Source organism: Saccostrea echinata, unplaced genomic scaffold, assembly GCF_033153115.1.
Source record: "Saccostrea echinata isolate AGI-Se365-2 ecotype Australia unplaced genomic scaffold, CSIRO_AGI_Sech_v1 ptg000057l, whole genome shotgun sequence".
In the NCBI taxonomy this organism is placed as follows: Eukaryota; Metazoa; Mollusca; class Bivalvia; order Ostreida; family Ostreidae; genus Saccostrea; species Saccostrea echinata.
In genome coordinates, this window is record NW_026889806.1 from 3,930,001 (window position 1) to 3,944,995 (window position 14,995).

At 32.6% G+C, this 14,995-nt stretch overlaps 1 protein-coding gene across 1 annotated transcript in view; it reads left to right on the forward strand.

Moving 5' to 3' along the window:
- LOC133174061 (uncharacterized) overlaps positions 1–14,391 on the forward strand; it is a 19,127-nt gene extending 4,736 nt beyond the window's left edge. Inside the window, exons 2-10 of the mRNA XM_061309103.1 lie at positions 753–925; positions 985–1,007; positions 1,115–1,309; positions 1,679–1,837; positions 2,432–2,542; positions 8,028–8,309; positions 12,387–12,497; positions 14,140–14,193; positions 14,302–14,391. Coding sequence (XP_061165087.1) covers positions 753–925; positions 985–1,007; positions 1,115–1,309; positions 1,679–1,837; positions 2,432–2,542; positions 8,028–8,309; positions 12,387–12,497; positions 14,140–14,193; positions 14,302–14,384 — 1,191 coding nt within the window. The 3' untranslated portion in view covers positions 14,385–14,391. The remainder of the gene's footprint in view (positions 1–752; positions 926–984; positions 1,008–1,114; positions 1,310–1,678; positions 1,838–2,431; positions 2,543–8,027; positions 8,310–12,386; positions 12,498–14,139; positions 14,194–14,301) is intronic.
- The last annotated feature ends 604 nt before the right edge of the window (positions 14,392–14,995 follow it).

A 14,995-nucleotide genomic window follows, 5' to 3' on the forward strand; every position in this document is an offset into this window, starting at 1 on the left:
TCTTTTCAGTGTAAGCTAACTCATAGATTTTTATCTCATAATAAACTACTGTTTCAAATGAAAATTAAAACTTCCCCCCAATGTTTTTTTATGTTAAATGGAAGATACTATAGAACACAAGTTTTATAACTGTAGTTGTGTTGCTACATTTTGGAACCACATAACTTGGTGGAATGATTTACACATTTTCCACATAGACAAGCTATCTTGTCAAAATGTTATATTAGGTCTGTATGAGAGAAAATGTGATAGTTTGAATTACTGTATTTTGCTTTCTAAGTTTTATATACATTCAGTGTCTATAGCTAATTTGAATGTCCTTAAAAAAAGAACCAAGTTTTCATGCCTTTTTGATACCTTGTGAAAAAGAAATTACTACTTAAAAAGGCAGCATATTGCTCAAATAGTAATTTAGATATTTTTAATGAAACTTGGCAACCAATATTAGATGCATTATAGTTATTACATCAGAACTAATGGTATTATTTTACTATGTATTTAAATCAAATGTCATAATCAAAAAGTAATATCCCCTGTAACATATTTCTTTGTAAAAGAAATGAATATAGGTTTTGTATCTGTAGATAGTATGCACTGTGTTTTTTCATGATTTGCAAAACATTGTCTTGTAGTATGCAGATTAACGCTACTGTATATAGTTAAATTTGTTGCATGTTTATTATTTTATTACATAGTATATGAAAAAAGAGCCAATAAAAAAAACCCATATATAGTTCTTTTCGAAATTGTAGACGTATATGTCATTTCGTGGTGGAGCGACTGACACACACAACGCTTTGACGCATGTTAGGGAGCATATGTTTACGAAAGAGAAGGGTGACCGTCCGGGGGCGGAAGACGTTCTGGTCATAATGACGGACGGGGGTTCGTCAATTCCAGAAGAAACTGTGAAAGAAATCTACAAGTAAGTAGGATATATCATCGAGAAAAAGGGGATCAGAAAGGAGGGATTTTCATCTTCAGTAATTCTCAGAAGGACTTCTTTTGCTAACCAATTGCAACAGCCAAAGAATCAAATAAGCTTTTCTGATCAGAATTTTTCTATCGTACTTTTAACGGTCTTAAACGCCAAAATGTAACTCTGAAATTCTAGGTGGCTCTGTGTTCATTTTCATTAATAGCCTTAAACGTCAGAATGTAACAATCTACGTGGTGCCAGTCGGGAATTGTAAGTTTTACTGGAACGAAATTTACAGTATGGCCACCAGCTCACATCACGTGATCACTGATTTGAATCACATTGATACTTTCACAGCAGCGCAACTCCTGTGGAGATGGATCTGTAGAGGTAAGTCAAAAATCCCCAAACCCATATTACTCTGACATGGAGGATCCTCAGACAAGCACATTTAAAAAAAATGTTTTATCAACTGTTGCATTTAGACAATGAAATATGTTGCACAATTGTAAACATTTAATAATTACATGAAAATAGTTTTACAATCCGTTCAAAAGATCACAACACGATATTTTCGTTGGTATATTTTCTTTCTTAATAACTTACTTTTAACTTTTTTTTTTCTTTTAAAAATGTTTTCGAACTCTCTATGTGAATTTCCAGCAATGTTTAAACAAGTATGTAAAATAGTTCACTTAAAATATAAATGCTCTCACAATGTTACAAATTCAATAAATGTATGCCCTGTGTTTTTTTCAGCTGCTACAACATTTTCCACATTCACGTCCTTGACTTCGAGAAGGCCACACAATCCTGTATTTATTCCACTTTTTCCGACAGCACCAACAACTATATCTCCAAAAACAACCAACCCTCAACATGTTTTCTTTACCGCCAATATCATACATCCATCACACCGTAAGTATCGAATATGTCTTTCCCCTTTGTAATTTAAGAAATCATGACCCTCTACAAAGGGAGGCAATTGAAACATTTATATATCACAATCTTTCCTTTCAAACATTTTCTTCTTCAGCAATGAATAATCTCATATTTTACATGCACAAAGTGAAAGATTACCATTCCACAACACTATTTATTTAAATAATGTCAATACAAATTCAGATTATCCAAAGGTCATACTACATAAAATACTTAATACTCAAATAATTTTTTTCTATATTGTTGACTCGCACATAGAACTCAAGCTATATTTACGCTATATTTTGAGAAAATATTTTAAAGTTAATTGTACGAGTATATCAATTATACACTGCTGAAAATTATAGGGCGCATCAGCGATACCATATTATATTCTAACCGCAACGTGTTGCGCAAGGAAATATTTTTGCTCGTATCATCTACGCTCCAAACCTAATAAATGATAAATATACATGTAAGCACCGAGAAAGTATAATCTGACTCTGAAGTTAAAAATTCTAAAGTGGCGGTTTGTAAAGACTGAATATATGCAAAAGAAATACAGAACATATTTCTTTCTCACTTTTACAGTACCCTGTGTTGACGCTGATCCAGACTGTCCTACGTACCCCCCGGACGTCTGTACAGCTGATAAAGACTGGGCCAGGAGCAGCTGTAGAAAGACATGTGTCCTGTGTGAAGGCGAGTAAAACATAAATATTTATGCAATAGGAAGTGATTTAAGGTATGTCACTCGTGAAATTTGTTATATCAAGGATTTTTTGAGAAGTATATTTTGGATAAGTACTTGTATAGTATGACTCAAAATCGCAGAGAAAATGGGGGGTCAGTGTACATATAACTGAGCTACGGTACAATTAATTTGACCTTTTTGCACTTAAATTGTAACTCTTTGGTTAATCACTTTAACCGTTATCACATTTTATCAGATGTAACCATGGCAATAAACATAATCTTATTTTACGTAAAATAGTTTGAATAATATTTATCATTGAACAAATCATGCAAATTAATGCGCGTAAATTATTGTGGGACCTTTTTGCACTTAAAAAGTCTCATATTTGGGGTATCAAAAATCTAAATAGGCAATAGAATATTTTCTTGTATCAAACTTTTTACGACTTAAATGCTGATCGGTCAGTAGTATCGAGTAGTTTAAAATAATGAAAGAAAAAGAAATATTGGTCAAAATATGCGATTTTCTGGCAAAAAACTGTGTAAATTTTATCTTGACTTCTTTAATATATCTTCTTTTCTTGGCAAAGTTTGTTGAGCAAAGGGGTAAATTTTGTTATAAAAATATAAATTGATACCTATATTCAATATTCCAGGCATATCATAACGGAAAATATTCTCTGAGTAAAAGTATGTGAGGCTAAAGTTCCAAGATATTAAATTCAATAAATGTGTTGATTTGCAGAATTTTCTGCTAAATATCCTTCCACCACAAGAAATAGTCCCTTATAAATCTTGCTTCTTTAAGAATTTTTTAGCTGTTTTTTAATTGAATGTTGAACATTTTACAGTGTTTAATTCAAATATGTTATAGAAATTGAATTGTAATGAATAGTTTTGTAGTTAGAGGTTCTGACTGAACTTTTCTAAAAGGCTGACGAGTGACATACCTTAAATATGTTCTACCAATAAAAATAAACAAATCATTGATTAAATCAAAATTTATTTTATACATTTCAAAATAAAAATATATCCAGATCAGGAACAAGCAACGGTTGAAAAAAGGTTTACATAGCTGCCGATCATGCTTAAGAAGTATGCAAACCTGAAAATTCTTCCTATATTTAGATAAAACTCGTTTTTTTAATATTCAGTGTATTCTTCCACCACTAACCACGTTAGTGTTTTTTATTAAATGTGAATACCGCCACCTGAACTTGACCATATCTCGTCATGTTTGCTTTTTTGTGGGATGTATTACACATGTTTGACGATTCTCATACCAGAAGCACAATATATTACAGCTTCTCACACATATAACATTATTCCTGCGTTATATATTTTATTTGCATATAGCTTTATTACACCAAAATGTTTTACTGTTTATTTATTTCATGTTGCATTATCGAATATTACGACATAATAAAATAAAGTTTATCACGGGTAGCATTACCACAGCAGAACATCAGGTTCATGCAGGTGATCATTAAAAAACCAGTCAAATATTATTTTATAGCTTCTAACCATTCAATAACTTGTTTATGACGCTTCCAACAAAGCGAGGTGTTGTCTGCATAATATTGCTTTTATCTCTAGGTATCACATGCTTTATGCTACTGATATTTCCTGTCACTGTTATACCTTCAATGGTTTTTCGTAAGTGTTTCCCTATGTATCTGTACTTTTTATCCAGATAGTGCCTTTATACCTTTGTAATTATGCATACATTTATTGAGCTTCCTGTTTTGTTCCTTACAATAGCTTGATGACTGTTTTGTTAACCGATGTTTTTTTTTTTACCTTCTTAGTGTCTAAGGTTGTTATTATATGTTATTTCCTATACTTACTGTCGTTATTTTTCCTACATAATATTCTGACTGTCAGTAAAGCTGTAGGATATCACTGGTGTTTTATCCCTATATTACCTTCTTATTATCAGTAAGGCTGTAGGATATAACCCACTTACTGCTGATTTATTCCTATATTACCTTCTTATTATCAGTAAAGCTGTAGGATATAACCCACTTACTGGTGTTTTATCCCTATATTACCTTCTCATTATCAGTAGGGCTCTAGGATATTACCTTCTTACTGGTGTTTTATTTCTATATTACCTTCTTATTATCAGTAAAGCTGTAGGATATTACCTTCTTACTGGTATTTTATCCCTATATTACCTTCTCATTATCAGTAGGGCTCTAGGATATTACATTCCTACTGGTGTTTTATTTCTATATTACGTTCTTATTATCAGTAAATCTGTAGGATATATCACACTTACTGCTGATTTATTCCTATATTACCTTCTTATTATCAGTAAAGCTGTAGAATATTACCTTCTTACTGTTGTTTTATCCCTATATTACCTTCTTATTATCAGTGGGGCTGTAGGATATTACATTCTTACTGGTGATTTATTCCTATATTACCTTCTTATTATCAGTAGGGCTGTAGGATATAACCCACTTACTGGTAATTTATTCCTATATTACCTTCTTATTATATTACATTCTTACTGGTGTTTTATTTCTATATTACCTTCTTATTATCAGTAAAGCTGTAGAATATTACCTACTTACTGGTGTTTTATTCCTATATTACCTTCTTATTATCAGTAGGGCTGTAGGATATAGCCCACTTACTGGTGATTTATTCCTATATTACCTTCTTATTATATTACATTCTTACTGGTGTTTTATTTCTATATTACCTTCTTATTATCAGTAAATCTGTAGGATATAACCCACTTACTGATGTTTTATCCCTATATTACCTTCTTATTATCAGTAGGGCTGTAGGATATTACTGGTGTTTTATTCCTATATTATCTTCTTATTATATTACATTCTTACTGGTGTTTTATTTCTATATTACCTTCTCATTATCAGTGGGGCTGTAGGATATTACATACTTACTGGTGATTTATTCCTATATTACCTTCTTATTATCAGTAGGGCTGTAGGATATTACATTCTTACTGGTGTTTTATCCCTATATTACCTTCTTATTATCAGTAAAGCTGTAGGATATAACCCACTTACTGGTGTTTTATCCCTATATTACCTTCTCATTATCAGTAGGGCTCTAGGATATTACATTCCTACTGGTGTTTTATTTCTATATTACCTTCTTATTATCAGTAGGGCTGTAGGATATAACCCACTTACTGCTGATTTATTCCTATATTACCTTCTTATTATCAGTAAAGCTGTAGGATATTACCTACTTACTGGTGTTTTATTTCTATATTACCTTCTCATTATCAGTAGGGCTCTAGGATATTACCTTTGCTCACTTACATTATTTTCCTTTTATTAGTGTTTGTGTACTTAAAAAAGCAGGCTTCATATTTTTAGCATACCGCTAAGAAATCATTTCTAAATACAATACATGGCAAGGACATGATATATACATGTAGGTATTGCATGCTACTTTTGCAATGATTCCTTTGTATCATCGGCTTACTTACTCGTGCAATTAAATATACCCTAAAATTGCCTTTTCTTAGATACTTCGTTTTCCCTAGCTGTTTTTATATAAAATATCTGTAATTCAACACCAATGATGTAAAATTTGTAATTGATATATGATTATACAAGAAATATTTCTATTTAATATAAACAGGAATTAGAAAACATAAAATATAACAATCTGAAATCCGTAGTAAGAAAAATACGCTGATTTACGATAGTGAAAACTTTAACTATTGTAAAAACTTTGATACTATAGTAAACTATAGTTAGCTATAGTATATTTTTGTTAGGGTAGTATTTCTGCCGATCCTTAGTTAGTTCCATTTAGACTTCAATTTTAACTTACTGCTACTTTTATATCTTGATATTCAGTTATCATCGCATCGTTGTTACTCAGTAAAACATCCAAAGATGAAACAGATGTGGCAAAATCTGGGGTATCTTTTATTTCGAGCAGAATGGGATATATCGAGCCGACAAATGAAGTAATTATTGTTAATTGATAAAACGTCGTCGATATATTTGAATTTGGAGTGCCATAGTTACTAAAAATAGAAATTTCTGTGAATTCTTTCAAAACGCTACTCCTCTTACAGTTTTAGTCTGATTTCAATACAACTCGGCACAAAAGTAGACTACATTAAGATTCATAATTCTCTTTATCGGCTTGGTAGAGCATTGCTGGAACAGGCAAAGTTTCGTTGTTTGTAAGGATCTTTATAAAATTTAGGAATCCATTATAGGTAGGGTAGATCAAACACCTTCATTGATAAAAGTATTAAAGACTGAAATGTGATTTTGAAGAGTTTAATCCTTAGAAAGTGATCTGAGTATAAGTGGGATTTCCAAACGTAGAATTAAAAAAAGTTCCTCTAAAATACAGTAATAATAATGAGTCAAATAAAGATGATATTGTTATAAGCCTTGTCTACTGGAACCATAACATTGTTGTAGTCTTTCTTATTCTTTTATCACCTCCGAAGACGGAACGATAATTGGTTCGCATAATGCCTTTTAACTTTCTTATGGTTTTTAATATATTTCTAAAATACATAATCCATTTTGTCTAACTGTTGAGATCTTCCCCTTCATATTTATTTTTACTTTACTAAATTTATCTTTTTCATAGCAATGATGTTTTGTAAAACAAATTGATTAATTAAAATGGGTATATTTTATTCGGTTTGTTCAATGGAACCTCTCTAGAATGGCTAAAATTATTAACAACAAACAAAAAAAAAAAACGCACAAACAAGCAATAGAAAATCTAGAAAAACTTGAAAATATGTCTAAGAGGGTTGTAAAAAATGCGAAGTCGTGGCATATAATTTACAGGTTCTTTAGTTACAACATTCTACAATAAATAAGGGTACTAATATGCATAATATCATATATTCCAATCAATTTTTGCATGAAAATAGAAAGGCTTGGCCGAGGAAAAAATATAGGTTATCCACCGACAACATTTGCCAAGGTTATGTATACATGTACGCATACATGATTGAACAGGTCTGGTAAGTGACGGGAATGGTTTTGAGTTTTTCATGTTATGGTCGATCTAATGCAAAGGACCGGCGCTGGGCATTTTCATCTTTTAAAAAAAGATAATCCCTTGAGTACCGTGTTGTGCAAACACCAGCCAAATATGGTCCTTCACAATTTCCTGGCGTTTATTGACATTAATATTTCCGTCAATAGCTGAAATAACACTAAACATAAACCAAAAATGCATATCACATCATGATTTGTAACTTGGGTTTCTCGTTATCGAGAAAGGGTCTACATCCTTCAACTGATTTCCCCCACACATCAACTCTTGGAGCCTAACCAATCTTTATCTTACTTATATGCAAGTAATTTTATCTTACTTCAATAACATATATATGCAATTGATTTTCATTCTCCACTTTTCAAGACATTAGGAAAGTTTTGCATGACTCTGCAAATCTTGAGACTTGACCAATCAACTTTCCTTAAAATGTGGAAATGTAGATTTTAATGAAATATATATTTTGAAGTACCGACAACAATATCCCCTATGCCAACAACCACTCCCAAACCGACATCAACTACATCCAAAGCTACAACAACCACTCCCAAACCGACAACGACTACTCCAAAACCAACAACGACTACTCCCACAACAACCACTCCCAAACCGACAACAACTACTCCCAAGCCGACAACAACCACTCCCAAACCGACAACAACGAACCCCAAACCGACAACAACCACTCCCAAACCCTTAACAATCACACCTAAGCCTTCAACGACAGCACCAAAACCACATTTTCAAACAGGTAAATCATAAGATGCTTGAAAACAAAATGTTTTGTGATCACCTGAGTCGCTTTGGTAGCCAATTTGTATCCGATTGTGTCAGGCATCTTTCAATGTTCGTCTTTGTCGGTCGGTGTGTGTATTTTCTATTTATTTTTGTCAAGAAGAATTATTTGGAAATGGGGATTAGAGTTTTTCAAATGGCGGAGATGATAAAAATTGATGAAAATACTAACATTCAAATTTCCTCAAAAACCACGAGTCTAGAAATGACAAAATTAAGGTGGAAGTTTTATTGTGAAGCTTCAAGTCAGATCAAATTACAGTCCCTGTCGCAGAGATGGGGCTAAAATGGTTCAAAGTTTTATATTAAAATGTATGAAAAAGATTTCATGAAATATATGGAGATAACGAACAGTATTCAAGCTCAAAAGTCCATTAAACATTACAAAATAGGTGCAGAGCAAACAAGGACCTCCAAAACATCAGAGGTGGGATCAGGTGCCATGAGGAGTGAGCATCCCCTGCCGACCGGTCACACCCTCCGTGTGCTCCTTGTCATGATCGGGAAATAACGGAAAAATTCAGTGTGTAAATAATGGCCTAACAATAAGTATAAAAAACGTCAGTCAGCATTTGATCAATGATAGATTGTATTTGCTGACAAGGTCATTATATCGACCATAGAACTTACGAAATGATGACTTTAAACGAGACTGCTGATATTCTTGTTTCATCAACTTGTTTGTAATAATTTACCTCGTTTTAGAAATTGTACATACGTAGAGCATGCTCTGGCGTATCGAATCAACTGAGAGATATAAACCCCGTATGCAGGTGATGACGATATATTGCTGCATAAGTAAGGGAAGTTGACGATTGTAAAGTTAGTCATCACATTTATCATAAAGCTTGGCTGTTAGATTACCATTAACGTCTTTTTCAAGTAAAATATCCAAATATGAAACAGATGTGTCAGACTCTGTAGTATCTTTTATCTCAAGCTCACCGGGATATATCGTATCGACATAAGAATGGAAATAACAATTGTTAATTGACAATACGTCGTCGATAAATCTAAATGTCGAGTTGAAGGCCACAGCAAGTGTTTTCTTCTTATCACGTATAAGATTGTGGACAAACTGTGCTTCATATGAATACAAAAAAAGGTCTGCTAATAACGGGGCACAATTGGTACCCATGGAAATTCCAATAGATTGTTGGAAGACCTGGTCTCCAAAAACCACATAGATATGTCAATCAGAAATTCGAGCATCTTTTTAATGTCAACTTCAGAGTACTTGTGTGTACAATCAGAATGTTTTTTAACAAAATAATTTTACAAATGACCAATGACAAGGTAAGTAAATCTACGAGTTCCATTTTTATTGAAAAAAAACAGCTGTCAGTGATATCAGAAAGCCTGGATTTTAATTTATCGTGGGTATGGTTGTGTATAAAGTTGAAAAGTCGTAAGTTTTTAAGCTGTTGAATTTGCTAAGATCTTGTGATTTCAAATTTTCCAAAAGTTCCTTGGAATTTTTAAGTATCCACATCTGATTTACATCACTTCTCGAATATATTGTTGCACAGTACTCTTGAAGTTTCCCCTTCACTACTGTTAATATCTTAGTGAGGAGTACAGAAAGAGGCTTAGTTGAACATTTACTGGAACCCGCTATGTATCTTTGTAAGGATTTTTATGAAGTTTCGGAATCCAGTATAGATATGGTAATTCAAATTCATTTTGGTTGTTTTGAATATTAAAAATATTCAAAACTGACATATGATTTTGAAGAATTTCTTCCTTAAAAAGAGAACTATGAGTATAAGTTGGATTACCACTTGTAGAATTAAATCCAAGTTCCTCTAAAATACATTTAATATATTGAGCCTTACAAAAAAAGACAATGTTGTTACCTGCTTTGTCAGCAGGGACCAGTACGTACGGATCATGTAAACTATCTAAATTCTTTTTTCACTTCTGGAGGATAGATGGTTCTCATATTGCCCCTCAATCTTTTAATGCGCGATTTTAACATACATCTGATACACTTAATCCATTCTGACAAATTGTCAAGGTCTTCTTTTTCATGTCTTGCCCATCGCCTGGCGTAATCCTCTACAGAATCCATAATATTTATGAAATTCCGACGCCAGTTTTAGGATCGGGGTTCCCTATATTTAGGACATTTAAAATTAGTAATCTAAGGTCCTCATTATTACTGTAGATTCCTTATTTTACGCGAGTACTTAATATCGCGAAATGGCCCAAGGGCGTCAAATCGCGAGAAAAATAATTCGCCAATGGGTGATTTATCTAGAGATTTTACATATATTAAAGCGTCATGAAAATAAAAGCGAGTAATTTTATTTCGCCAGTGGTGCTTCTCGCGAAATTACGCGATAATTAATTCCTCGCGTATATTTAGGAATCTACAGTAACTATATTTACGTCACCAGTAATAATGTGTCCAGCTGGACTATAGTTATAGGGTGAAGAAGAACATGAACACGATGGAGGATTATGTTTCAGATATTCGATATCAAAGAATTGTAAAGTTTTCTTGTAATTAAAAAGTTTGGAAGCAATAGTCGATGTATATTTGTAGGAAATACAAGGTGTAATCTTTAACTTGAAATATGGTGGAATACAAGACTGGATCCTTGTGATTAAGAATAATACGAAGTACAGGGATAAAAATTTTGATATCGTTCTAAAGCATTCCGTTGTACTTAATGTTTGATTTTTTAGCCATGACCCATGAGGCAGGATTTCGTTACAAAGAGATTCAAGGTTTCACATAAAAATGTATAGGAAAATTCTATAAAAAATATATTTTTTAAAAACTTTAAGGCTACATATTCTACAATCTAATTTAAGTATATACAACATCCTTATAGGGTAGCGTAGATTCAAATTTGTTCTTACCATAGTAAGATAGAATTGTGACCACAAGGGGGTCGTCAGAGTGTGTTGAAAAATGTTAATATTTTTCTCAAGAAGTACAAGATTGCAAATTGTAAGAATTTTATTAAAACATCTTCATGAAGTGTCGAAATAAATCCAAACCTTAGCCCTGAGGCTGAAATGGGTTCACAGAGCTTGATGAAAGCTCCACGAAGAAATCTATGAGAATATCTTTAAAAATCCTCCTTAAAGACCTACAAGACTAAAAATTTCCTTCTAAATTTAGATGTTCCCTAACAAGAATTTACGAGTTATCTATAGTTTACTATAGTCCTTTTTGTTAGGGTAATCGTTCTCATGTATAATACATAAAGATATGTTCTAACCATGAATCATGGGTGAGGGATGAAATCAAAAGGGGGTTCAAACGTGTGCATATAAAATTATATATAAAAAAATCATTTTGTAACTCTTCATTTCTACAATACATCGAATAGCTTTTTTGTTAAACTGATATCGCAAGCTTTGTGATGTTGTTTTGAATCAAATTAGGTCAAGCTATAAATAAGTCGCAGAGATAAGGAAACAATGGAATTAAAAGTGTTACATAGAAATGTATTGGTAAAATCTTCAAATGGTCCTCTTCAAGAAAACAAGGCTAAAAGATACATCCAAGAAGAATGTACAGTTTAATACAGATTCAAATGAGTTTAAATTTAAAGTCCATGTGGCACGGATGGGGTCATAAAAGGGATCCATTTTTCTACAAAGTAATGAACATGAAAAAATCTCCATCTCAAGAAAACAGTACTGCAAAAATCTTGTTACCATTAAGGTCTCATTTCAGTTGAAATAAAGCCAGTCCTTGCATATAAATATACAGATTGCAGAAAAAGTTCTTACTCTGCAAAGAAATTAATTATAATACAATGCATGACAATAGTCTTGCCCTAATTAATATTCATTCATAGAATTTTTACATTCTTCAAAAAGTTATCTTTTGATAATAAGAAACAAGACAATTTCTAATAAAATTTTACAAAAGAAATCGCATCACAATGAATATATTGCAAAATTGTTTATTGTAAGCTTTGTTGCGATCTAGATTCTATTATTTATATAACTTTAAAATGCAAAATGACTTCCAAATATTTAATGTTTTCAAATTGAAGAGTTCACATTGTAGCGACCTGTGACGACCAGGACCCGTTCTGTAGCACGTACTCTCTGGCAATTTGTACAACAAACCCGGTTTGGGCGTCTGGCAGCTGTAGAAAAACTTGTGGACTGTGTCATAGTAAGGCATTTTACATACTCTTCACTTGCTTCACCAGTTTTGGCTTGATTTGCCTCTGCATTACTGAGTCTGCTTTCTTTTATTGCGAAACATGCCTCTTTTATGCTTGCTGCTTAGTGTAACACAAAAAGAAGTTCTGATATCTAAATGCACTGCATAGTACACAATCAAAACAATGCTTTAATTTCATTTCAAAAAAGATTTTGAAAATAGATAAGAGAGTAGAAGCTTCTGTAGAAAAGAAGTTTGATCCAGCCTTTCTTTCTCCGTCTCGCATGATGCTTTGGAATTTCTTTTGCACCAATCGTTCAAAAGTTAGGCAAAGGTTAGAAATTTGCAAAAGTAGAAAATACTCCAAGGTCAAGGTCACGAGGTAAAAAAAAGTTCGTATCCAAAGAAAGGTTTTGTCACAAAAAAAAAAACAGAAGTGAAATATAAAAGATTTTCCACTCACCATCAACAGACAACCGTCACGGTAGCTCATTCGGTATAGCGCTCAATCACTCCGTGATCGGAAGGTCGTGGGTTCGAGCCCCGGCCGCGACTGACCTAAGTCGGTAAAAAATAGGTAGCAACTGTTCCTTCGCCAAGCGCTCAGCACTTTAAAGTGAAAGTCGTGGGTCCTTCGGATGAGACCTTAAAAACCGAGGCTCCGTGTTACAGCAGGCGTTGGCACGTTAAAGTAAGTGTTGAGTAATGGTCTGAATTTGAAGCCCTTCACGGGTATATGGTGACGTCTCTATATTGTGAAAAATTTTCGAACGGGATGTAAATCAACATACAATCAATCAGTCAATCAACAGACTAGTATCTCTTGTTAGATAATAACTTCTGTCTCCCAGCTACCAAAAGCCCTCAATTTTTAAACATTAATGTACCAAAAAAAAAAAAAAAAAAAAAAAAAAAAGAAAAGAAATACGCAGAAGATATCATTAAAAATTGTGCTAATACAAAGGTATGATATTTTGTGTTTTCTTTGACGACATTAATTGTACAAGGTGGAGTGATAAGCGATAAAATCTTGGAGAAATTCAGTGTTTATTTCATAAGGATAACCAACTCAAAAATTTGATTAATGGATTTATATATTTACTAGTATTTAATGACTGATTTTGAATAGAAATGACATAAATGATAAATTCCTTCAACTTTGCGACTGTGTGCCATTTTCTATAAGCATCAGTAGCAGAATGTTTTAGCAAGGATTTAATTTTGGCATTATTAGTAAGGGTTTTCTTATCGGAAACATTTAAAATCGCTTACAATTCATTCCTTGTAGAAAATCTCAAAGATTCATATATAAAATATATACATACGTTTATTAGTGTAAATCTTCTGTTTCTATTTAATAATTGTAATTATTGCAGCTTCTCCCTCTCCGTTGCATCGTCCTGTGTTTGTTACAATCCCAGTAAATCCAGGTATTGCTGTCTCTTTATAGGTATCCAAACCCACTTTCATTTCCTTTAATAAGGTTTCGGTTACATTTATAACACCATCGCATACCTGTAATGTGTGTTATATCTTTTAACACATATTTAGTTTTTCTTTTGAAAATTCAAATATTTACACAATGAGTATATTTAGATTTTTTAAAAACAATATTTTTCATTTATAAAATGTCAAAATTAAACTTGCACAGGTAAACCTACCACAAAACCCACAACAACGACGTCAAAACCCACAACCGCGAAAGGTAGAATTGAATTCTTTTCTAGTTTTACAAAATCGTAGAATAATATAGTGCTTTGTAACAGAATTTCCAGGTACAACATTCGTTCAAAGTTTCATTCTTTTATTTTAGCAACTCCACAACGCCATCACTACGTCACCATTAGAAGTATTGTTGGAGAAAAAGGAGGTGGAATTTTAAATATAAAAATTTGATAACAAGACAATTTTCCTTTATTTTAATCACATTTGTCACTAGAACAAATGTTCACTTACAATCTGTTTCATATCTGAATATTTTATTAGAAAAAGACATTAATGGGAAACTAACAATTAAATTTTTATGAAAAACGTGATGACTTCAAATTTTCTAACGTCAACTTCCTTTATTTATGCAGCAATATACCATTATCACTGCATATGGAGTTTATGTCTCCCGGTTGATTCGATAGACAAGAACATGCACTACGTACGAACAATTTCTAAAACGAGACAAGCTATTAAAAAATAAATTGATATATATGATATCAACAGTCTCTTTAAAGTCAACATTTTGCAAATTCTTTGGTCGATACAATGACCTTGTTAGCAAATTATATAATCTACAGCTGTATGTTAAGATTTAGATTCTTATTAAGTCGAATGTTAACTGACGTTTGTCATACAAACTGTTAGCCATTATTTCACACCGAATTGTCTATAGATTTCCCCCTTTCCCCAATCATGGTATGGACCACAAAGCGAGTGTGACCTGTCGGCAGGGGATATTTACTCCTCCATGGCACCTGATATTTTTTAGAGCATTGCATAGATTTAACATACTAAAT